At 43.3% G+C, this 22,876-nt stretch overlaps 1 protein-coding gene across 1 annotated transcript in view; it reads right to left on the bottom strand.

The window, feature by feature from the left end:
• Positions 1-22,876, bottom strand: part of EXOC4 (exocyst complex component 4) — a 596,962-nt gene that overhangs the window by 55,269 nt on the left and 518,817 nt on the right. The window contains 1 exon segment of the mRNA XM_038412510.2: positions 21,434-21,612. Coding sequence (XP_038268438.1) covers positions 21,434-21,612 — 179 coding nt within the window.

Raw genomic sequence — 22,876 nt, 5'->3', positions numbered from 1 at the left:
TCTGGACAAAGAGTTGCTCTGCTTCTCCAGTCTGTGCAAGGCTCCAGGAATATTTAACATACACGTGCAAAAAGAACAAGTGACTGAAAATGACTAACCCACATTTATCAAGAGAAAAATGAAGTGAAGAGCATGGAGTCCAGCAAAAATAAAAAGGCACTTCTTTCCTGTACGAGAGGAGGAATTTTAAGGGCCAGGCCTGGACCTCACAAATAAAAGATCAGTGTAGGATGGGATTTTCTAAGTGCTCTGCATTGGTCAAACTCAGCTCTTATTGAAATCAATGGCAAAACTCCCCTTGACTTCAATGGCAGCAAAGTTAGCCCAACACTGAGTGCCTTGAAAATCTCACAATTTGTGAGTAAATTAAATACTCAGACAAAGTCCATACAGGGCAAAGGAGGCAGCATGTTCAGCCTTTGAATGGGGAACATGTAATTGGCCTATTCTGAAACCTGTCATTAACAACAGCGTCCATCTAGCTAATTAAGGAACAGCATCCAGTCCTCAGCCAGCGGGGACCATGACCATAATGAAAGATCTTCCAGATAACTAGGGGACTCTTGGGTGAAGATCCTCGGAGCCCCTAATGGCATGTGCAGGGAAAGAGAAGTGAAGTACAGAAAGTGCTAAGAGCAATGGAAGCTATGAGCTTCCTCCCATAAATCTGTGTTTCTAACAACAGGTTAAAACTAAAGCAAGGGAGGAGAGAGGAAGGCCAGCCAAGCTGAAAAAGCATGGCATACTCATTTGAGATGAGTAGTGATAAGCTGGCTAGGCTGCAGCCCCCATCAGTTCAGTAAACACTAATGATGAGAAGAGTTCAGACTGTCACTGGTGATAAAGAACCAGCTAAACACTCTATTAGTTTTCCATTTTGCGAATTAATGTTCTTTGTGGCGTGTGTACACTCGCCGGCTAATGAATTGTCTCGTTAGAACTGCCTGTGGTGCTCCTCGGCTGCCTCTGCTGGCAGGCATAAATTTCACATGGAAATTAGCACTTTTAAAAAGGCAATAATTCCTTTAAAAGTGGTTTGTTTTCCATTAGTTTCTGCAAACACGCTGCCTTGAGAAAGGGATTATCAGGGAAAAACACACCTCGGAGTTTGAAGGGGAGGGAAGGAATAAGAGAGAAGCAGAACATCCTAGCCCCGGGGTAGTGCAATCCATTGAAGGAGAAAATACCCTCAGACTCACTGGACATTTTTTTAATCAGAGATCCTGGTAGAGGATGGAAAGAAACAAATTCCTCTTCTAAACAGAAATGAACCTAATGGCATACAGAGTAGGTTTTCTTCACTGGAAAAAGCCCTCCATACCTTATCTGCTCCTGCAGTACATGGATTTTATAGTTCTAGGGTTTGGACATGCAAGACTCCCATTGCGCAAGTCCGTTTGCTCTTCTAGTGCATCACTAGGCTAAGATGCACTTTGCATTCTAACTCCCCTGTTTTCAGTCACTTATACTGTCATTTCCTGCCACTCCCCCCAAAAAGTTTCCTCTTGACCCAAATTCTCTCATATTCTGCTCAGAGATGAATTGGTTTGGAAAGCTTAACAAAAAATCCATTCAGCCGCTACTGAGTTATCAGAGACATTTTTCACCTGTTAAATGTTCAGCACCCTCCTTCGTGTATGCTTGGCTAGCTCAAAAACAGCTGCAGGCTTCACCTGGCTAATTCACACCAAAGACTAGGGTTGAAATCCTGGCTTCATTTAAATCAATGGCAAAACTCCGATTGACTTTACTAGAGCCAGGATTTCCCAGAAGAGCTCATTCCTTCCCTCATTGAACTCAACAGGAGTTTTGTCATTGATTTCAATGTGAAGCAGAGATGAGGATCCATTGAGGGTTGTCAAAATTTATGAACGAACGCACAAAAGTGATTTAGAAAAACAAAGCCCAAAGCTACTGCTTTACAAAATGCACCTTGCTCATTTAGTTTATGAAGGGTACTTTAGTTTTAGTTGTTTATAGAAGTACTTCATAGCATTCAGAGTAAACGTACTATATGTTTCATAAAATTAATGAAATTTCAGTAGTACCTGACCAACTGACAGCACTATCATCTCTGCCATGAAATCTTCGTTAAGAAGTGGAGTAAGAATATTGGGTATTTTGAGAGAGTTAAAGGATTTGTGAACATGTGAATTTTAGCAAGATTCAGTTTTATGCTGTTTTGGTGAATTGCACTAGATACATAAAGAGACAGGTTCCGGACCCGCATGCCACTTCAATTCCAGTCCTGATCTTCTAAATGCTTACTACATAGCAATGCTTACTACATAGCACTCACTACTGGGAGCAGTCTCCACTGCCATCAATGAGACCACACTTTGTAGTGAGCACTGTTTGCAAGATCTGGCCCCAAGCAGGATACAAGACAGTAACAGATGACAAACAAGGGGGTTGGGACCAGAAGAATGAGGGCTACAACACGAAGTGAGCTGTAGCTCACGAAAGCTTATGCTCAAATAAATTTGTTAGTCTCCAAGGTGCCACAAGTACTTCTTTTCTTTTTGCGAATACAGACTAACACGGCTGCTACTCTGAAACAACAGCAAGAGATAATGAAGATAAAAAGAGATGCTTTAGTTACATACACATCTTATTGATTTATTGCTTCCTTTTTAGAGTGTGTGCGATTTTGGACATAGTAATTTGATTTATTTATTTAAAAGTTACTAAATTAGTTTGAGGGAGCTATGTACACGAAGGTGGTAGGAATGGTGGAATGGAGATCAGTGCTGGACGACAAACTGAAAATAATGAGTCTTTCCAGGAATGATCTGGAGAAGGAGGGAGATTGAGGTGTATGTAGGTGTTAGGATATAGATATTCAGGCCTGTCTGTAAAGGCCTGTACTCTAAGAACTTAGGTGTATTCTTATCACTTGGCTAGTTCTAGAGGTATAAAAGAAAGAATCAAGATCACTGTCTGCCGGCGTAAGGGTCTTCTCTTACTGTGACAGTCTGAGGCCCTGTTCTTAGGCTAAGGCCTTTGGCTAAGCAGCAGAGGAAGCCATAAACTGGGAAGCGACCGGTCACCTCCTCACATTCCCAACTAGTCACATTGAAATAAGGTGCTATTGGGCTGTTAGGAATATAATCCTGTCCTGATAATGCCTATCACCTCCAGAGAAAGGGAAGTGCCTAGAAGATGTAAAAGAAAACTTAGTTTGATAGCATCCTGTCTGGCAAGAACTCACTTATCAATAGCTGGGATGTGAAATCCTCACTTCTGTATTGTTTTGTCATTACAGTTCCCACTTTGCTATTGTTTGTCTGTATAATCTCGGTCTGGTTCTGGGATTGTTCCTGTCTGCTGTATAGTTAATTTTGCTGGGAGTAAACTAATTAAGGTGGTGGGATATAATTGGTTAAATAATCATGTTACAATATGTTGGGATTGGTTAGTTAAATTTCAGGAAAATGATTGGTTAAGGTATAGCTAAGCAGAACTCAAGTTTTACTATATAGTCTGCAGTCAATCAGGAAGTGGGTGGGTGTGTGGGGGGGAAATGGGAACAGGGAATGGGGGTGAGGAAATTGGAATCATGTTTGGCTAAGGGGGGAATGGGAACAGGGACACAGGTGTAAGGCTCTGTGGTGTCAGAGCTGGGAAGGGGGACACTAAGGAAGAACACTGGAATCAAGCTTGCTGGAAGTTCACTCCAATAAACATTGAATTGTTTGCACCTTTGGACTTTGGGTATTGTTGCTCTCTATTCATGCGAGAAGGACCAGGAAAGTAAGTGGGTGAAGGAATAAGCCCCTTAACAGTAGGGCTTCTGTTTTGGGGGCTTTATTAATTTCATTTTTGAGGGGGTTATTTTCAGCAATTTTCAAGTTTTATATAGATGTCCAAAAATCCAGGTGTTTTGGGGCTTTGTCTTTTATATACTGTAATGAGCAATGCACATTACATTATATCGTTATATATTATAGACATTACTCATTAAGTAGAATATATTGTAATGCGTAATCTTTTTGTAAAGTTTCTTAGTGAGCTTTAATGTAGTACTCTTTCAGACAGTACTGTAAAAAAGAAAAGGAGTACTTGTGGCACTTAGAGACTAAAATTTATTTGAGCATAAGCTTTCGTGAGCTACAGCTCACTTCATTGGATGCGTTCGGTGGAAAATACAGTACTGTATTTTTGAGCATGAAAGCTTATGCTCAAATAAATTTGTTAGTCTCTAAGGTGCCACAAGTACTCCTTTTCTTTTTTGCGAATACAGACTAACACAGCTGCTACTCTGAGATAGCACTGTGTTAAAGCACACTAAGGAATCTTTAGTGCACCCCAGCAGGGTCTACACAGACGAATTAATGAGCAACGTGTTAGTGTGCTTTAGAAATCACACTCCTGTGCTCAGCATTACTGCTCTGTGTAGACAAGCCCTTGGATACAAGTAACCATTTCTGGTATTGTTGTTCTCTTTTCTTTAATCATGGTGTTTCATCAGTGTTCATCAGTTAAAATCCAAAACCAGAAGCCCTATATGAATGCTACAGAGAAGCTGGAAGGATATTCCAGGCCAAGGCTGCAAAATGGGACGAGGCAAAGTACCACCCACTGGGAAGGAAACAAGGGAAGTTACAAGGTCTACACTAGGTCAGCAGAGATTATGCCCCAGATTTATAAGGAGCACTGCAGGCCCAAAGTCACAGGCTAACTTCTCTGCCACCAGCACGAACTGGAATTAAAGCAGAGTTTGCAGTTTTTTGTTTTCCCAATTCTCACCAATATAATGTATGTGCACCCAGTTTTACTGCATCAACACTATGAAATGACCCTTTGCTGACAATGGCTATTATCAACGGGTCCTCCTGGATCCCCTCAGCTGGGTTTGAAAACTGTTTTGACCCATCTACACCAGCAGTTAAATTGTTTCCAACACCAAATGAAGGAGGGTCAGGTGGACTAGCTGCTGCTGATCTTTGACATGAATGAGCCATTTTCCTAGTAACCGATGGACAGCTGAGCCTTATGCATGGACTGAACTGGATGTAGTGCATCAGTGGGAAAGAGGCTCCCATATGCTGCAGTCCTTGAAGCTGGTGCCATGAAGATTGGCCTTGCATTCCTGGGGTCACTGATGAGGAATCTTGATTGGAAGACTGTTTGATTGTGCTGCTAATTAGGTCACTTCTTTACGTGACAATCCCCTGTGCTTCGGGGGGGGGTGAGGAAAGAAACTGGAACAAGAGTAATTAGTATCATCATAACTTTAAGCTAAAAAGCTGACCCCCAAGGTACCAGATCAATGCCCAGGACTGTGTGGCACAGCAGTATACATGTTGTCTAAGCCATGAGCTCTGTGGATCTGGGTCAGAAAAAAAACTTTCTAATCCTCTAGCATTAAATATTTGATGCAAAAGGTCAAGGGGGTGATGGCACTATCTGCTAATCTACAAAGGCAGTTCCTGCACAGAAGTATCAGGAAAGAGCTTTAGGGCATTGAATGAGGAGGGAAGATTGCTCTCAAAAAAAGAATATCAGGACCTGGCTAACACAGCTGGCTGGAGACTGGGTGCCCGATTCCAGGTGGTCCAGAAAAGCAATGAGTCGCTTGGATTACGAATGCCATAGAACGACATGTGCCAAACATTTATGCAGTCAGATGCCAATGGCCAAAAGTTCTTCCGCAAAGCACAGCCACACCCAGAATAAGAGACTGTGTTAAAATGCCCCTTTTCTCCTGATAATAGCTCATCTTAATTAATTAGCCTCTTACAGTTTGTATGGCGACTTCCACCTTCTCTGTACGTGTGTGTGTGTGTAGATATAGATATCTTCTTACTATATGTTCCATTCTATGCATCCAATGAAGTGGGCTGTAGTCCATGAAATCTTATGCTCTAATAAACTTGTTAGTCTCTAAGGTGCCACACATACTCCTGTTCTCCTTCCCACTCAGTGTATCTGCTCCCTTCATGCACGTCAAATATTGCCTGCTGACTTTACTGTCACAGACAAGTTTTCACTGCTTTTAGTCCTGCAGAGCTAAATCAACTATGGGAGAACCAGCTGGATTCTAGCCCATCAACCAAACGGTCAGTTCAGATCTGCTGTTGGAGGTTCTCATCCATAGCTTGGTTTTTGGATCTCCAGGTAATTTTGTAGTGCTGACAGTTAGAAAAAAATCCCAGTTTGATCCTTTAAATCCCTCAGTTTGGTCCAAAGCCCAGTGAGACAGAATGCATCCAGAGCCCTGCAGGGCTGTTTCACAGTTATGGTTCTGATTCCACAGCACTTTGATGAAGCCTTTTGTACTGTTTAAAGTTATAGGTAATTCTATCTATAACCAATACCCAATATTTGAGCCCTCCTCCTTGAGATATGGCCGGACAGGAGTCTCCTTGAGATATGGCCTGACAGGAGTCTGCACTCTGACACCATCCCCAAGGGCTCCTACCATTGACGGTGTGAGTGGCTCAAGGCAACCAAGTTGTGGCCACTGAGCACACCTCATGCTCTGTGAGTCTGAATCCTGCCTAACAGCTTTCTGAGATATGTGAATTCTGCAGGGGCTCCTTTAGGAAATTTTGGGTGAGTTTTTGGCCTGGTTTATGCAGGAGGTCAGTATAGATGATCATAATGGTCCTTTTTGGCCTTCAAATCTATGAATCTTTGTGTCTTAGGGCTCCTAGCAATCATGCTTTTGCTTTGGGGGAACCTTACATGATAGAACACACTTTCCCATGACACCTATATCACGCCCCGTTTAAAATAACTGACCTGAGTGATGGTGTGGAGGGGAGTGGTATCAACAGTGATGGAAGGAAAAGGGCATATAGAGGCTTTCAGAGAGTATTTGGACATGATGAGTTTAACTTGTTTGTGTAATAACCAACAAGGGATGTCAGAGTGACAGGCTCAGATGTGAGATTGTCTGGAGGGAGACAAGTAGATCCCTGAGTCATCAGTGCAGATAAGGTAGCTGAAAATCTGTGAGTGAACGTGATCAGTCAAAGAAAGACTGACTCAGCAAGAAGGGAGCCAAAGTGAGGACACCTGGACCCTCTATGGGTAGGTCCCTACCAAATTCACGGTCCGTTTTGGTCAATTTCACAATCATAGGATTTAAAAAATCATAAATTTCATTATTTCAGCAATTTAAATTTGAAATTTCACAGTATTGTAACTGTAGGGGTTCTGACCCAAAAGGGGGCTACCGGGGGGGTGGGGTGGGGGAGAGGTGTGTGTGTCGCAAGGTTATTGTAGGGGGGTTGTGGTATTGCCACCCTTACTTTTATGCTGCTGCAGGTGGCGCTGCGTTCAGAGCTGGGCAGCAGGCTCGGAGTGGCTGCTGCTGGCTCGAAGCCCAGCTCTGAAGGCAGTGCCTTTCTCGGCAGCAGCGCAGAAGTAAAGAAGGCATGGTATGGTATTGCCACCCTTACTTCTGTGCAGCTGCCTTCAGAGCTGGGCCCTTGGCCAGCAGCTTCCACTCTCTGGCCACCCAGCTCTGAAGGCATCAGAGCAGAAGTAAGGGTGGCATGGTATGGTACTGCCACCCTTACTTCTGTGCTGCTGCTGGCAGGGTGCTGCCTTCAGAGCTGGGTGCCTGGCCAGCAGGCGCCACTCTCCAGTCACCCAGCTCTAAAGGCAGCACAGAAATAAGGGCGGCAATACCACTACCCCTCCTACAATAACCTTGCAATCCCTCCCCTCCCCCGCAACCTCCTTTTGGGTCAGGACCCCCAGTTTGAGCAATGTTAGTCTCCCCTATGAAATCTGTATAGTATTGGGTAAAAGTAGAGAAAAGATCAGATTTCACAGTCCAAAATGTGTTTTTCACGGCCAAGAGTTTGGTAGGGCACTACCTATGGGCAGTGGAAGAGGAGGAGTATGTGAGGCCATAAAAGATATGAAGAGAAGAAACAGAGGACAGCCTTGTGAAAGCCGACAATGGATAAAAAGTTGAGAAGGAGGGGTTTTGACCCAGCTTTTAGTATATATAGTAAGTGTACCATTAACTTTTTAAGTATCCTGACTTGAGCTGAGGAATGGAATGGATACTGGAAGACAGCGAGACTGCTTATGTTGCTAAAAAGGAAAACTCATTTAGTCTAAGTTATGTCTAAGCAACAGGAATTCATAGAGAATACAAGCACTCAAAATTTAGCACTTTAAGTTAATGGTAGATGTTTCGCATTAAGAGGAGATTTATGGCATTTTCTGTTAAAAAAAATTCACATTTATTGCACTAATGAAGCAGACACATTCGTTAAGTCCTCCTGTTGCTGTTGGAGGTCAGACAGACACTTTGTAGTCTTTAATTATTCTGGCTTTTAAATAAAGTTATCTATTAATAAAAGGTCTCTAAGGAAAAAAAAGGTCCCAGTGAATAATCGATTCAGTGAGATGTGTTACAAGTTCAGCAATGGTAAAATAAGCTCCAACTTGAGGGAAATATACCCACATTTAAGAGCTTAATTCAGTTAAGTTGAAACGTTTGGGTTAAACATAAAGATCCGTCTCACCAGAGCAGCACAGGCTGACGATAAAGAGAAAGGTTTCAGAGTAGTAGCCGTGTTAGTCTGTATTCGCAAAAAGGAGTACTTGTGGCACCTTAGAGACTAACAAATTTATTTGAGCATAAGCTTTCATGAGCTACAGCATCATCATCATCATCGAATGCATCCGATGAAGTGAGCTGTAGCTCACGAAAGCTTATGCTCAAATAAATTTGTTAGTCTCTAAGGTGCCACAAGTACTCCTTTTCTTTTTGATAAAGAGAAAGGCATCAATTCCAACACCTCATCGGGCCTGATTTTCATTCCTTTACATCACTCTGCCAGCATCAAGGTGCCCTAAAGTGGGTGTAAAGCATGTGCCCATTTACATGGAAAGAGTGGTATAAAGGAGTTTTATAGTGTAATTTTTTAAGGACATCCGTTTGTCAGTGATGAGGGTGCTTTCCTTTAACAGCCAAAGCTCTCTGCTTAGGCAATAGTAGGTATATAGCAATTGGCAAAAAGAAGGCTAACACCCTGCACTGTAAGTGGTCCAGCTTAGTTGAGACACTGTAGTAGCCTTACTCTGCAAGCTTTGCATAGTGCTTTGAGATCTATGGATGGAAACTGCTAAGTAGTATTAATAAGACTGTGCCCCATTGACAGACCCCTGCAATACTTAGGTACAGTATCTGGGAAACCTCTGTTACATTAACATTTTATTTCTACTTTGGAGTAAATTTTGTGCTCATAAAACGTGCTGTCTGAAGCCTGTACACATCTACATAACAAGTGGAGACAGCATCTTCCTCATCCTGCCCTACCAATATGCCTCCAGTTCTGGAGCGATTGCCTGTGGTAGGAGGAAGATCACCTAACCTGGAGAGCCCTCACATTGGGGAAAGGGACAGGTAGATCTAAAAGGCCTAATCACTCCTGGGTTTCTGTAAAGACGCTGACACCCTTCCTGTCAAACCTAATCAGATGGTCACCTTTGTTATGCAGATTCCTGTTCGCTGCAAATTGTCCTGGGAACCACCAACTCTTCACACGGGGGTTTCCAAAGGACATGCTGAGTGGCTGTTACATTTTAATAAGGGTCAAGTTCTGTCCTGAGTCACATCCCAGTTTAAGTCTGACATAATTTGGACCTAAAAATAAATCGACTCCTGGCTTTATATCACCAGAAACAAACTCCAAAAGCTTTGACTAAATGACTCGGATACAAGTGATAAAAAGAGCAAAACGTGACAGTGGTGAGTATTATAGTGCTATGAGAAAATCAGCTGGATTCCAAAGGAAAACGGATGAGAGGAATGAACTATGAGGCTGTGTAGACAGAAGCCAGGGTGGTGCGCTGGTTCCATGACATTAGGAGTAACTCAGACTGTCCAGGGGGGTGAGACAGGAATCAGGAACAAAAAGGGAAATACTTTCTGAAGAGGAATAAGAGGCAGAAGAGGCTGTGCTCATCTGCAGGCAATTATCATAATCACGCCCTAATTACATGTGCATTGGCAGAAAGATATAGTCAGTGGAAGGATTCAGCATCAGATGCTCCTCCATCTCCAGCTGACTAGGGCTAAGGAATCTCCTCTTTTCCAAGAGGGAGACAAAGCTGCAAGGCGATGTCCTTCTTGGAAAGAAGCTGATATTGCAGCAAATACAAAGCCCCTTCTGTGTGTGTGTGTGTGGGGGGGGGGAGGATGTTTCCACAGCATGATGCTATACCTTCCATTAAAATCTCACGTGTGGTTGGCTTGGCCAAACACAGTAATTAGCTTCAGGTCTAATACAAAACACTGTACTGCAAGGTTCACCTATTTCAATATGCAATTGCAAACCACATCTCTGAAACGGCAAGCGTGTAGATGAGGGAGTGTGCTTTCTGAAATGGGTTTGTTGTTGACAGCTGGGAGTTTGGAAATGTTTTTGTGGTTAGTGGTGTAGCTAGCGCAGCCTCTGGGCAGGGAGAGGTGCAGCCTCCGGGTGGGGCAAAGCCTCCAGCAGTGTAGCATGGCCTCGGTGGCAGTCTTCCGTAATGCAATCTACAGCAATACCAGGCTTCCCATGCTGAGCTGGAAAGTTTGATTCCAGATTTGGATCAGAACTTTTCCAGAGCTCAAAGCTGTTCTGAGCCAGACTTTTGGCGCGTTCCACTCCAGACACTGGATCAGTTGTGAAGCTAATTAAAACCAGGCTGTGGGGAAAACGTTAGGAATTTCCATTTGAATGTCTGGATCCCTGGTTATCAAATCTCTCTCTCTGCCAATCTCCCCTGGAAACCTGCTCCTTCCCAACACCCTCCTGCCCCAGCTCCTGGGCTCTCCCAAGTTCCTTGGACTGGCCAGAACAAGAGAGGATCTCCACTTCTGCACTCCTTAGCAGGTTTGCAGCTGGGGTAGACACCTGCCAAAGGAGCTTGAAGCACTGCTGGAAGTACCTGCCCCAACAAGTCCACTGTCCCTTCCCCCCAACTCCTCTCCCCACAGCTCCCACTTATCAAACTACTGCCATCTCTAAGGCTACGTCTGCCCTACAAGGTAGGGGGGAGTGATTCCCAGCTTGATCAGACATACTCGTGCTAGCTCTCATCAAATCTGCCACTCACAACTGCCCATGCTACCTTGGAATATAGTACTATTTTTAGTGTGCTAGCTCAGATGAGAGCTAGCACCAGTACGTGTACATGAGCTGGGCATCACACCCCTAGCTCCTAGTGTAGACATAACCTAAATCTCCAATATAGCAGCAGGTGCTTCCCTGTTTCCCAAGCAAAGGCAGCAGGTTAACTCCACCCACAAGGAAATGAGATCCCCCTACTCCTTCTCTTTGTCTTCACTGAGTCCCAACTCTCCAGGCTCCACCATGTGCACACAGCTGCTCCCTTCCTTATTACACATATTTAAAAGCCCAACCCCCTGTCTTAAGAAGCTCTCAGAGCTACACTAGCTCCTCACATCATTCGGTTCAGAATATGCATTCTTGTTAACCAAACACTCCATGGGTTTGCTTCAGGCTCCTTGACTGTCTCTCTCCTGTACTCTTCTGCAAACACTGGCCTCCTCTCTGTCCCTCTGTGTGCTCTTGCTACCGTTGCTTTCCTCTATCTCTCCTCCTCACTGACTCTCCATTCCAATTCAAGCCTTTGTCGAAAGCATTGTACAGTCTCTGGGCTCTCTTCTAGTATCACTCTTTTTCTTATTATTTCTCTTTGCGTTTGTGTTATTTAACTCCGTAAAGTATTTTCAAATGCATTTTTATGAGGTTTCTTGCCCTGTTTAACTGTTGTCACATTTCACTTTCTCTCTTGCATCTCAGCATTGTCAACCCCAAACATTCAAAAAGAATGAGCCCTCACAAATGAGACTGACTTAAAGATCATGAGATTTAAAATAAAACCAACAACTGTGAGAGGTTTTCATTTGTTTTCTGGTGTTTTAGACTTTAGAGCTCATATTTTCAAGCTTTTCTCCAGATCCGTAAGAACTAGACTGTTTATAAAAATGAAAGCAAAGATTCTCATCTCATCATGTGACTCCAAGAGCCAGGGCTTCAAGAAGAGCACCAGCTATTGCAAGATGCATGATCAAATCATGAGCTCTGGCTACACTGGGATATTGTTAGACTGTTTTGCATTTCTCCCTTGTTTTCAATGTTTTTCCAAACTGTTACTTCTCCTCCTGTCATGCCTCTGATCCACATAACCTCTGCTTTGAAGGAACATAGGGGAACCTGGAGTATTCATTTCAAAAGGGAATCTCCCTTACAGGGAGTTATTCAAGTATTGGAAGCAATTCTTTGTTTAGAAAATGCTTTGTTAACATCTCACTGCAGAGTTGTTTTATGCTGCTTTTTCTCTTTTCTACAGCAGCTAGTGCAACATGAACATTCATGGGTTAATCTGCTCTTTGGGCATCTGATGAACTTGTGTAGGATCCTGGGAGTTGTTACTGTTTCATCATTCCAGGGAGACTGTGGGGGTTTCCTTTAAAGCTCCTTCTGAAGGTGTATCTTCTGAATGTTCTGCTGTTTCCCGCTTCGGTACTCATTGGGAAGCAGCATACAACAGTGATGGACGGAAAGCATCCCAATATATGAGCCAAGTCTCAAAAAGTCCAGCCCTTGAGTGTGCATATTCTATCTGTGGAAACATCATTGCTACGCCTGGTTCACTGGGTCAAAACTATTCCAAGTCAGACAGACAGAATATTTTATGGATCTTCAATCTCTTCAGCAGTACGATCTCTGGATGAGGAAGTGTGACTGAGATCTCAATGTGTGGCCTTTCCTGAGAATATCACTTGGATGCTGTTCTTCCAGCTGAGAAATAGTCAAGGTATTACTCTAATAGAGCCTCAAAAATATTCCTCTACAGAGACAAGAAATAGAAACCACACAGAATGATAGATGATAATGGACCAAGTATATCCTTGGGTTTACACAGGATTATATATCTTTACATACACACAGATACATTGTACAAATGTACAAACTTAACCATACCTAAAGTAATCTCTCTAGGGAAGAAAGGCAATTCTGTCTTTATGTTATCTCAGTCCCCAGAGTCTCTTTAAACTCAACATAAGTAACTGCTGACTGTAACAGTCCAAAGTCACTATATGCAAAACAACCAGTTGAATGTAAATTGGTGTCTCCAAGGTGTAAGGCTAATGTCATTATCTTCCATCTTCACACATGCACACAGTACACAACCCGTCTTATAATGCATCTAGGTAAGACTACAACATCTTGTCTTCCAACTTCATCACTGTGCATTATAATTCATTTCTGCATAATATTCAGAGGGCTTCCGAAGGATAGTGTTCTAAAGAGGGAATGGAGGATTGTATATGTTATATCTACATACAATGAGATGGAGAAATAGAGGGGGGAAGAGAGGAAAGTCCCACTTCCATTTATCATATAATCTATTTAAAATTTGCTTGACTACCTCGGCTAATTCAGTCACTTCCTCCAACTTTAATCCTTAAATGGTGATTGTTAAAAAGAAGTTTGTGTTCCCTTAAAAGACAAGAGAAAAAGCAAATGGCTTTGTCATATCTGACTGGTTTGAAAAATATAAAATCCAATTCTGAAGAAGTGCAGATAAGGGGAGAGCTATGGAAGTGCCATCAGCTTAGCAAACACTAAATAATGAACAATGTAGAGACTGCCCGGCATGATAAAACACTCTATTAGCAGGACTGTTTTTAAATGAGTGATAATTGTGGCACATTCTCAGGGAAAAGTTATTGAATTTTTATCTGTAGTAAGGGGCCTTTTGACAGTCTAACCAAAAAGTCACCTACATATAGTTCTTTCTTTAGTGGAATTCATAAAAGGCTTCCTTAACCTCCTCCACCCCGGGTTCCCTACCACATTTTCTTACTCATCCAACTGTAAATGTATGCCTGAAAATTTTACCCATTTTCTGTATATTCATATTCACGTAACATCTGCTATTTCATTACACGAAAAAGCTATGGGCTGTCTATAGGGGAAGGCACACTAAGGAGGGACGTGTGTGTGTGGTGGGGAGTTGAGGGAGGGGGCTAAAAGAAACAAATTATGGACATTTTCCAGTAAATGTACTTCTGATAATACAACCAAGGGTGAAATCCTGGCCCCACTGAATTCAGTGGGAGTTTTGCAATTGACTCGAATAGGTCCAAAACTTCACCCAAAAGCATTAACACAGATCAGGGCCTGTGGAAAAGAACAAAAAACCTGGGCTTCATCATGCACACGCACACACACAAATGACAATCCTTTCTTCTAAGAATGGGTGGACACAGAGTGTTGGGAAGACACGCTCCAAGAAACAGCTACGAAGGGAGACACTGATAATAACAGGTAAGAAGACAAGTACCAAAATAAAACAGCAATACCATCAAGATGCACAGTCTCATCTTATTATTGTGGACCTTTGTCCCGTACTCTTCTCCTCTCCCTTGTTGTCTGTTGCTCTCAGTTGTTGAACCACATTTGAAAGGAGATTGCAAGTTCTTGGGGACAGGGCCCAGCTCTCCTTTGTTCTGTAAAGCATGCAACCCATACTTGTTGCTGTATAAATAATACCAGTCACTGAATTTGATAGCTGAAGTTTCTGGACTATCAGAAACCCTCGTTCCCATTTCTGCTTCAAAAGGAGAACCTGGGAAGTGCTTTTACTAACTCACAGTGGTTTCTTTTTTTTTTTTTTCTTGAGTAACCAGTCTGAATTTTAGATGCAATGGGATTTGTCTGTTGATTCAGGGGGATTACAACTGTGGCCTACAGAGAGTCCGAAAACTGAAGGCCAAATCACTAGTCTGACCCCCTCTACATCAGAGGTTGCCACCACCACTGAGCACCCGCACACCAAACCCAACAACTGAAATTAGACCAAGTATTATAGCCCACATGAGACTAGACTATAATGTGACACAGGCAGGAAATAGGAGGGACTGAGACGCACCAATGCCTGAAGCCCGGACAATGGCAGGGAAATATTTAAGTAAGATATACCCAGAGAATCCTGGCACGTGACCCGCACCCACATGCTGGAGAGGAAGGTGAACCCCCCTCCCCCAGCTCACTGCTAATCTGATTTAGGAAAAAATCCTTCCCAACCACACACATGGTTAGACCCTGAGCATGCAAGCAAAAGCCAACCAGCCAAGCATCTGAGAGAGAGAATGCTCACTGCCTCCTCCGATTCCTGGCCCTCCCTGTGCAATATCCCACGTCTAGCTGTGGTCATCTCTGATGCTTTAAATGAAGGAGATTAAAAAACTCCAAACCCCAGAATACAAAGGGGGGGGGGAAGGAGGGGAATCCCATCCTACCGCGGCAGGTGGCTGTTGAAACCCTGCAGCATGAGCTTTGAAGAACATGCGACATAAACCAGAAATAAGCCCCACGGCTGCTGAGCCCTGCCCCTGCTCAAACCTGTGAATGGAGGATTTTCTATCCTTAAGAGAGGAAGAGGAACCAGCTGGGATTGAACAGCCTATAGCCGCCTAGGTCAGCCAAAAAAGGACTTCGGAAGGACAGCAGACTCTGTCCGTATCTGTGTTGCAGACAGGAGCATAAACAGGATCTTCTGACGTTTTGGGTCCTGCGTAGAGCGACCCTCTGCAACAGCAGCATTCTCCACACAGGAAACATACAAACATTAAGCAAATAATCCGCACAGCAGTACTAAGAGGGGGCTACATGCTGGTGACCCCGCAATACAGAGGAGGAAAACGCTCGCAAGAGTGGGATTTTCAAAAGCACCTGTGTGACCGAGAACATGTCCCATTGACTTTCAACAGGATTTGTGCTCTTAAGTCACTTTGGCCCTTTTGGAAAATTCCTCCCCAAGTGGGAATTTCCTGGTCCAAAGCTGGAGAGTCAGAAGAAAAGTCCAGAGTTCCTAGTTCCCCGTCCCATGTCACACCGCTGCAAAGCTTCCATTTTCTCATCATGCTTTTTACAGGTAACACTCAGGTCAAGCATATTTGGCCCCAATCTGGTGGTTAGTCCAGAAAGGATAAGAGCCTACAACTGTTACCGCCTACTGGAATTACTGCTGTAGCTCAAGTGATAGAGGCTCTTAATATAGCACCTATTCCAAAGTACAAAATAAGGCTGAAGATGGACCTGTTCAGAAACAGAAGATAACAAAAAAAAAAGGAGTACTTGTGGCACCTTAGAGACTAACAAATTTATTTGAGCATAAGCTTTCGTGAGCTACAGCTCACTTCATCGGACGCTGTAGCTCACGAAAGCTTATGCTCAAATAAATTTGTTAGTCTCTAAGGTGCCACAAGTACTCCTTTTCTTTTTGCGAATACAGACTAACACTACTGCTACTCTGAAAGAAGATAACAATGACTATCATGCAGCTCTATGGCTCAAAGTCAGCCTGCTAAGACAGAGGGGTAGCCAGCACTCTATAAACTTGGCACAGAAATGATGAAGAGGTCTCTACACACAGATTATTACAAAGAATCAAGGAGCAGTCAGTCAGTTGCATTTGCAAAAAATCGGCAGGTTTCAAATCTGCAAATATCTCAAAATTGAAGTGACAAAAGCTGAAATTGAGAATGACTCTAGGGGCTTGGGTCAGTTTTCCTAACGACTGCAGAGCTCAGGACCCCTGTCTTTAGCATCTACTCTGTCTGGCAATCGGCCAGAGCTTGAATTTGGACAGTTTAGGTGCTAAGGAGATGAGTGATGTATAAGTATCTATCTAGAATCGAATAAATTGTGGCACAGGCAAGTTTTATGGCACTGGTGTTGTGTGAATCACTAAATCAGACAGATCTGGGTAGTTATAATCCCGCAGGAGTTCAGTATCCAATTGTTTCAAGCACTTTCCAAGTCAGCCCAGGATTTATTTATTTATTTGTTCATTTGTTTGTTCTCCTGTGCTGATGGAATGTAGGCAGACGCCTTGTCTCTTCTCTCCTTTGTTCTTTATTCTTTGTATCTTTCCCCAAAAGAATTTCACCACCACACTCTTCATTGCAGCTTGGCAGATTTGTAAATACTTTTGACACATGCCATCACCTCTGCCCCTTCTCTTCACTTTTTATTTCTCCTGTATAGATTGCACTTGGCTGTGTTGACATTCCATTTATGAGTCTCATCCCACCAGGCTTCACTTCTGACCATAGGTCAATAGACTCCATTGTTTAGTAACACCTCTAAGACTAAAGCTAAGATTTTTTCAATGACAGTTAAGTATTTGGATACCTAAAGGCCATTAAAATGAATGAGAACTGGTTATCCATCACCCTTCAGTGTTTTGAAAATCTCAACCCAGACAACTGCACCACTGCTACTTGCACTGGTGTGACTGAACTGCAAAAGTGCAGTGTGTTCACACTAGGCAACCTGTTTCAAGTGTGCTGGTTACATTTCACTTGTGTAATTCCATTGTCTACTTAAAATTTCCTTCTCCTCCTTTCCTGAACTATGGTGTACCGTTACAGTTATACAGCTGCTTCACTCCACCCTAGAGGAGCTGATTTAATACTGCCATTGTCTTCTTTGCAATGGTGTTGATGCATAATGACTGTAAAGCATATTCAGATCCTCAGATGAGAGGGAGCTAAAGAAATGCAAAGTCCCGTAACAAATAAATGGCCACTTTGTAGTGAAGGAGTACTTGTGGCACCTTAGAGACTAACAAATTTATTTGAGCATAAGCTTTCGTGAGCTACAGCTCACTTCATTGGATGCATGCAGTGGAAAATACAGTGGGGAGATTTATATACACACACGGAGAACATGAAACAATGGGTTTTATCATACAAACTGTAAGGAAAGCTTAAGATGAGCCATCACCAGCAGCAGGGAGGGGAAGGAGGAAAACCTTTCATGGTGACAAGCAAGGTAGGCTATTTCCAGCAGTTAACAAGAATATCTGAGGAACAGTGGGGGGTGGGGGGGGGAGAAATAACATGGGGAAATAGTTTTACTTTGTGTAATGACTCATCCACTCCCAGTCTCTATTCAAGACTAAGTTAATTGTATCCAGTTTGCAAATTAATTCCAATTCAGCAGTCTCTCGTTGGAGTCTGTTTTTGAAGGTTTTTTGTTGAAGGATAGCCACCCTCAGGTTGGCATACTGTGGGGCCATGTGGGTACCCAATCGAGTGACCGGAGAGATTGAAGTGTTCTGCAACTCCACTGCGATGGGTACCTGCATGGCCCCACAGTATGCCAACATTTTTATGGCTGACTTAGAACAACGCTTCCTCAGCTCTCGTCCCCTAATGCCCCTACTCTACTTGCGCTACATTGATGACATCTTCATCATTTCCATCACCCATGGAAAAGAAGTCCTTGAGAAATTCCACCAGGATTTCAACAATTTCCATCCCACCATCAACCTCAGCCTGGACCAGTCCACGCAAGAGATCCACTTCCTGGACACTACGGTGCTAATATGCGATGGTCACATAAACACCACCCTATATCGGAAACCTACTGACCGCTATTCCTACCTACATGCCTCTAGCTTTCATCCAGATCATACCACACGATCCATTGCTCTACGATATAACCACATTTGCTCCAACCCCTCAGACAGAGACAAACACCTTAAGATCTCTATCATGCATTCTTAGTACTACAATAACCACCTCCTGAAGTGAAGAAACAGATTGACAGAGCCAGAAGAGTACCCAGAAGTCACCTACTACAGGACAGACCCAACAAAGAAAATAACAGAACGCCACTAGCCATCACCTTCAGCCCCCAATTAAAACCTCTCCAACGCATCGTCAAGGATCTACAACCTATCCTGAAGGACGATCCATCACTCTCACAGATCTTGGGAGACAGGCCAGTCCTTGCTTACAGACAGCCCCCCAACCTGAAGCAAATACTCACCAGCAACCACACACCACACAACAGAACCACTAACCCAGGAACTTATCCTTGCAACAAAGCCCATTGCCAACTCTGTCCACATATCTATTCAGGGGACACCATCATAGGGCCTAATCACATCAGCCACACTATCAGAGGCTCGTTCACCTGCACATCTACCAATGTGATATATGCCATCATGTGCCAGCAATGCCCCTCTGCCATGTACATTGGTCAAACTGAACAGTCTCTACGTAAAAGAATAAATGGACACAAATCAGACGTCAAGAATTCTAACATTCAAAAACCAGTCGCAGAACACTTCAATCTCTCTGGTCACTTGATTACAGACTTGAGGGTGGCTATCCTTCAACAAAAAAAACAGACTCCAACGAGAGACTGCTGAATTGGAATTAATTTGCAAACTGGATACAATTAACTTAGGCTTGAATAGAGACTGGGAATGGATGAGTCATTACACAAAGTAAAACTATTTCCCCATGTTATTTCTCCCCCCCCCACCCCACCCCACCCCCTACTGTTCCTCAGATGTTCTTGTTAACTGCTGGAAATGGCCAACCTTGCTTGTCACCATAAAAATTTTTTCTCCTTTCACCCCCCCACCCCCGCTGGTGATGGCTCATCTTAAGTGATCACTCTCCTTACAGTGTGTATGATAAAACCCATTGTTTCATGTTCTCTGTGTGTGTATATAAATCTTCCCACTGTATTTTCCACTGAATGCATCCGATGAAGTGAGCTGTAGCTCACGAAAGCTTATGCTCAAATAAATTTGTTAGTCTCTAAGGTGCCACAAATACTTCTTTTCTTTTTACGAATACAGACTAACACGGCTGCTACTCTGAAACCTGTCACTTTGTGGTGTTCACTGCCTTGCACCCTACAGCCATTTGGAATGTCAGAGCAAAAGTAAGGATTGAACTCATCCCCTACTGCTCCAAAAGAACACAAACCCCTGCCATTTGAGTTAAAGGAGAATTTTCATTAGCCATTAGCAGCATAGGCTCTATGACACACACAGGAGCAGTTTTAATACTGGTAAACATACACACTAGCTAATTCATTATAGTGTTACTTATTAAGAAATAAACCCTCCTTCCATAAGCAACCACAGTAAAAAGGGCTGCTGCTATAAAGTCTTTCTGCTATTCAAAGGCTTGTTTAAAATGAGATGGTTAGGAAGGGTGCCAACTGAGTTAACTGATGTGCTGAATGTCCCTCAGGCATGCAAGGAAAAAGACCTAAGAGTCAGTACTTTTCAAGGCAATTATAGCATGCTTGGGAGAGTGTTATACTATGAGGCTGATAGCCCAATGACTTTAAACTTCCAGATGTGTAATAATCATCCTGAGATGTACCAGGCGGAGTATGTTATTGCTACAATGAAATGACATAGGGGACACTGTTCGGTCAGAGATGTCATCCTCTGCATAATGGAGAACATTACAGGCACAGGGCTGTCAGCATCAGTCGTGTCAGGGGACTCAGTGATGTACAAACAACAGAAATATGACTAAGTTGCAAGTGTAGTATTATTCCTACAGCATTTTTTAAATAGCGACTGTATTTTTAGTATCGTTGATTCATTCATTCAGAAAGAAGGAAATCATGGCTGAGATCAATTTGTATTTCCGCTGCATAATTGCTTTGGCCAAGAATCTCTGTGGGCAATAACAATAATAATGCTAATAATCAGAGCTACCACAATCATTTGCCTAGCATTCTTCATTCATAGATCTCCAAGTACTCCACAGACGACGGTACTATCATTATCCCCAGAGAACAGTGTTGCAGGGAAGTAGAATGATTTGCCGCCAGAAATAGAAGCTAGGTCTCTTGATTCCCAGTCCTCTATTATATATATCTATCATATATTGTATGTCATGCATCTTATAGAAAAGAGGCAAGTTTTCCTATTTCTCTACTGGATCCATATAAAACTGTTCTAAACTATCTAATGATCTAGCTATACTTTATTTTATTCAAACATAAAAAGTGTCCCGATGACCCACTACTAATATCTGACCCTATGGAACCTCATTAGCAGGAGTTGTTTAAAATTTTGTGGACAGGATTGTGTCCAGCCCTATGTGCATACACAAGAGAAGGATGGGGGCAAGATGCCATCTTCACCTGTTGGTTCTGCATGCAGAGATTGCCCATGGCTTGTGTTCCCAGTGGTGCTGGAGCCCCACTATTGTGGGGAGTGGGGTTGTAGGACTACTCCCACACAAGCAAGCAGAGCTGGCATCGTGCAGAGGGAAGCACATACTATGCTCTGTAGAAAGGATGCTTTGCCTTGTGCTTCTCCTTGAACCTTTAGAGGAATTGTGCCTGCCTAAGGCAACTGGCTCCAGTTCCACCACTCTGAAGATGCGTCTCCACATGCCCTATGCTCCAGGGCTGCTCCTTAAAAACAGCCTAGTGCTGTATGAGTTGTAACCCAGCAGAACCTAAGTCTGCAGGTGGATTTTAAAACCCCTTGGATCTAGCCTGTAAGACGTTCTCCTCTCCAGTTTCATGACACAGTTATTGGTAGGTTTTACCACCAAGACCAGTGTTTCCATACAATCAAGAGACCTATGACAGCTACTCACTCTGGGCTGTTGGAAGGTTGGAGAAGGCTGCCTTTGTGCGACCAGCTAACCACTCCAGGCTTTCATGCATATTGGCCAAGGCCTTCAGATCACTGACATCACGCAGGATCTCCTGCTGCGGGATTAGCTTATCTCCCAGGTTCCCAATGAGAACTTCTGACTCTTTGCTGAAGGCAGCCCTGAAATGCAAACACAAACAGGAATGTTAATACATCACAGAGTCAACAAGAGTGGAGATGGGCAAGGACCAGTTCGGACATTTAAAACAGGGTTTCCCAATTCATGGTTCGGGACCCAAAATTGGGTCACCAGAATGTTTCAAAGGGTTACATGGCAGCTCCTGCAGCTCTTTCCCACAGGGCTGGCTGAGCTCATCTCCCTGCTCCAGGCACTGCAACCTCTGGGGTCCCAGAGCCACACAGGTTTGGCTCAGCTGTCATGATGACAGGAGTCCGGGTAGGTCAAATTTGAGTAAGGGGCACTTCAACCCCATGAGTCAGGTCACAACTCCACTCATACAAATTGGACCAGTCAGGATGGTAGGACCAAACCTGAGAGGTGCTCCAATTCTGGAGGTTTCAACACCCAGAACAGAGACCCAAGCCCAGCCAGCCCCACAGCACAGGAGCTGCAGGAGCCACCTCTGTGGGGTGAGTGCCAGGCAGGACCCAAACTCCTTCCCCAGGGGCCATGACCCAACTGAAATCACCACAGAGCCTCCACCCCCAGACTTTTTACTGGGTCGTGATAGGCCATAAATATTTACAAATAGGTTCTGAGCCCAAAAAGGTTGAGAACCACTGATTTTGAACATCCACCCTTGGCCAATGTAAGATTGCTCCTTACAGTCAGTTCTTAAGAGCTGTGTCCACTCTAGTTTTAAATGTCTCATTTGTTGGAGCTTCTACCAGCTTTGTGGACAATATCCATTTTGGGAGACACAATTCCACTACCCAATTCATCTCATTATCATGGAGTTTTCTTTGATATTCTGCCTGATTGCACTCTTTCTACTTCATCCCATTACTCTCAGTTACTTCTCCTGGCATCACTCCAAACAACTCCAGACCCTCCTTAGCAAATACATCTTTCAGATGCATGTATATCTGTTTTCATATCTCCCTGTAGTTGGCATTTAGACAAGTTACACATATTTAGTTCATTTAATCTTCCCTTGTAAGTCAGTCCCTTCAACTTCTGAATCATTTTTCATACATACATACATCAAATGAAACGTACCCTGGAGCTTGATGGCTCAAAAGAACAAGGAGGCAAATAAACAGCTTTGAAAATTAGGCTCTGCATTATTTTACTAGCACAGATGTAGTATTTGGTGAAAAGTGACAATCAAGACAAACGTGTTTACATAGCACATTTATTTGTACATAAGCTCCAAAAACTTCTTCCAGGGGTCATAAGAACACAGAGGATATGAACATAAGA

Source organism: Dermochelys coriacea, chromosome 1 (assembly GCF_009764565.3).
Source record: "Dermochelys coriacea isolate rDerCor1 chromosome 1, rDerCor1.pri.v4, whole genome shotgun sequence".
NCBI lineage: Eukaryota > Metazoa > Chordata > Testudines > Dermochelyidae > Dermochelys > Dermochelys coriacea.
Note: the sequence above shows the minus strand (reverse complement) of the source record. Positions and strands in the feature narration are given on the sequence as shown.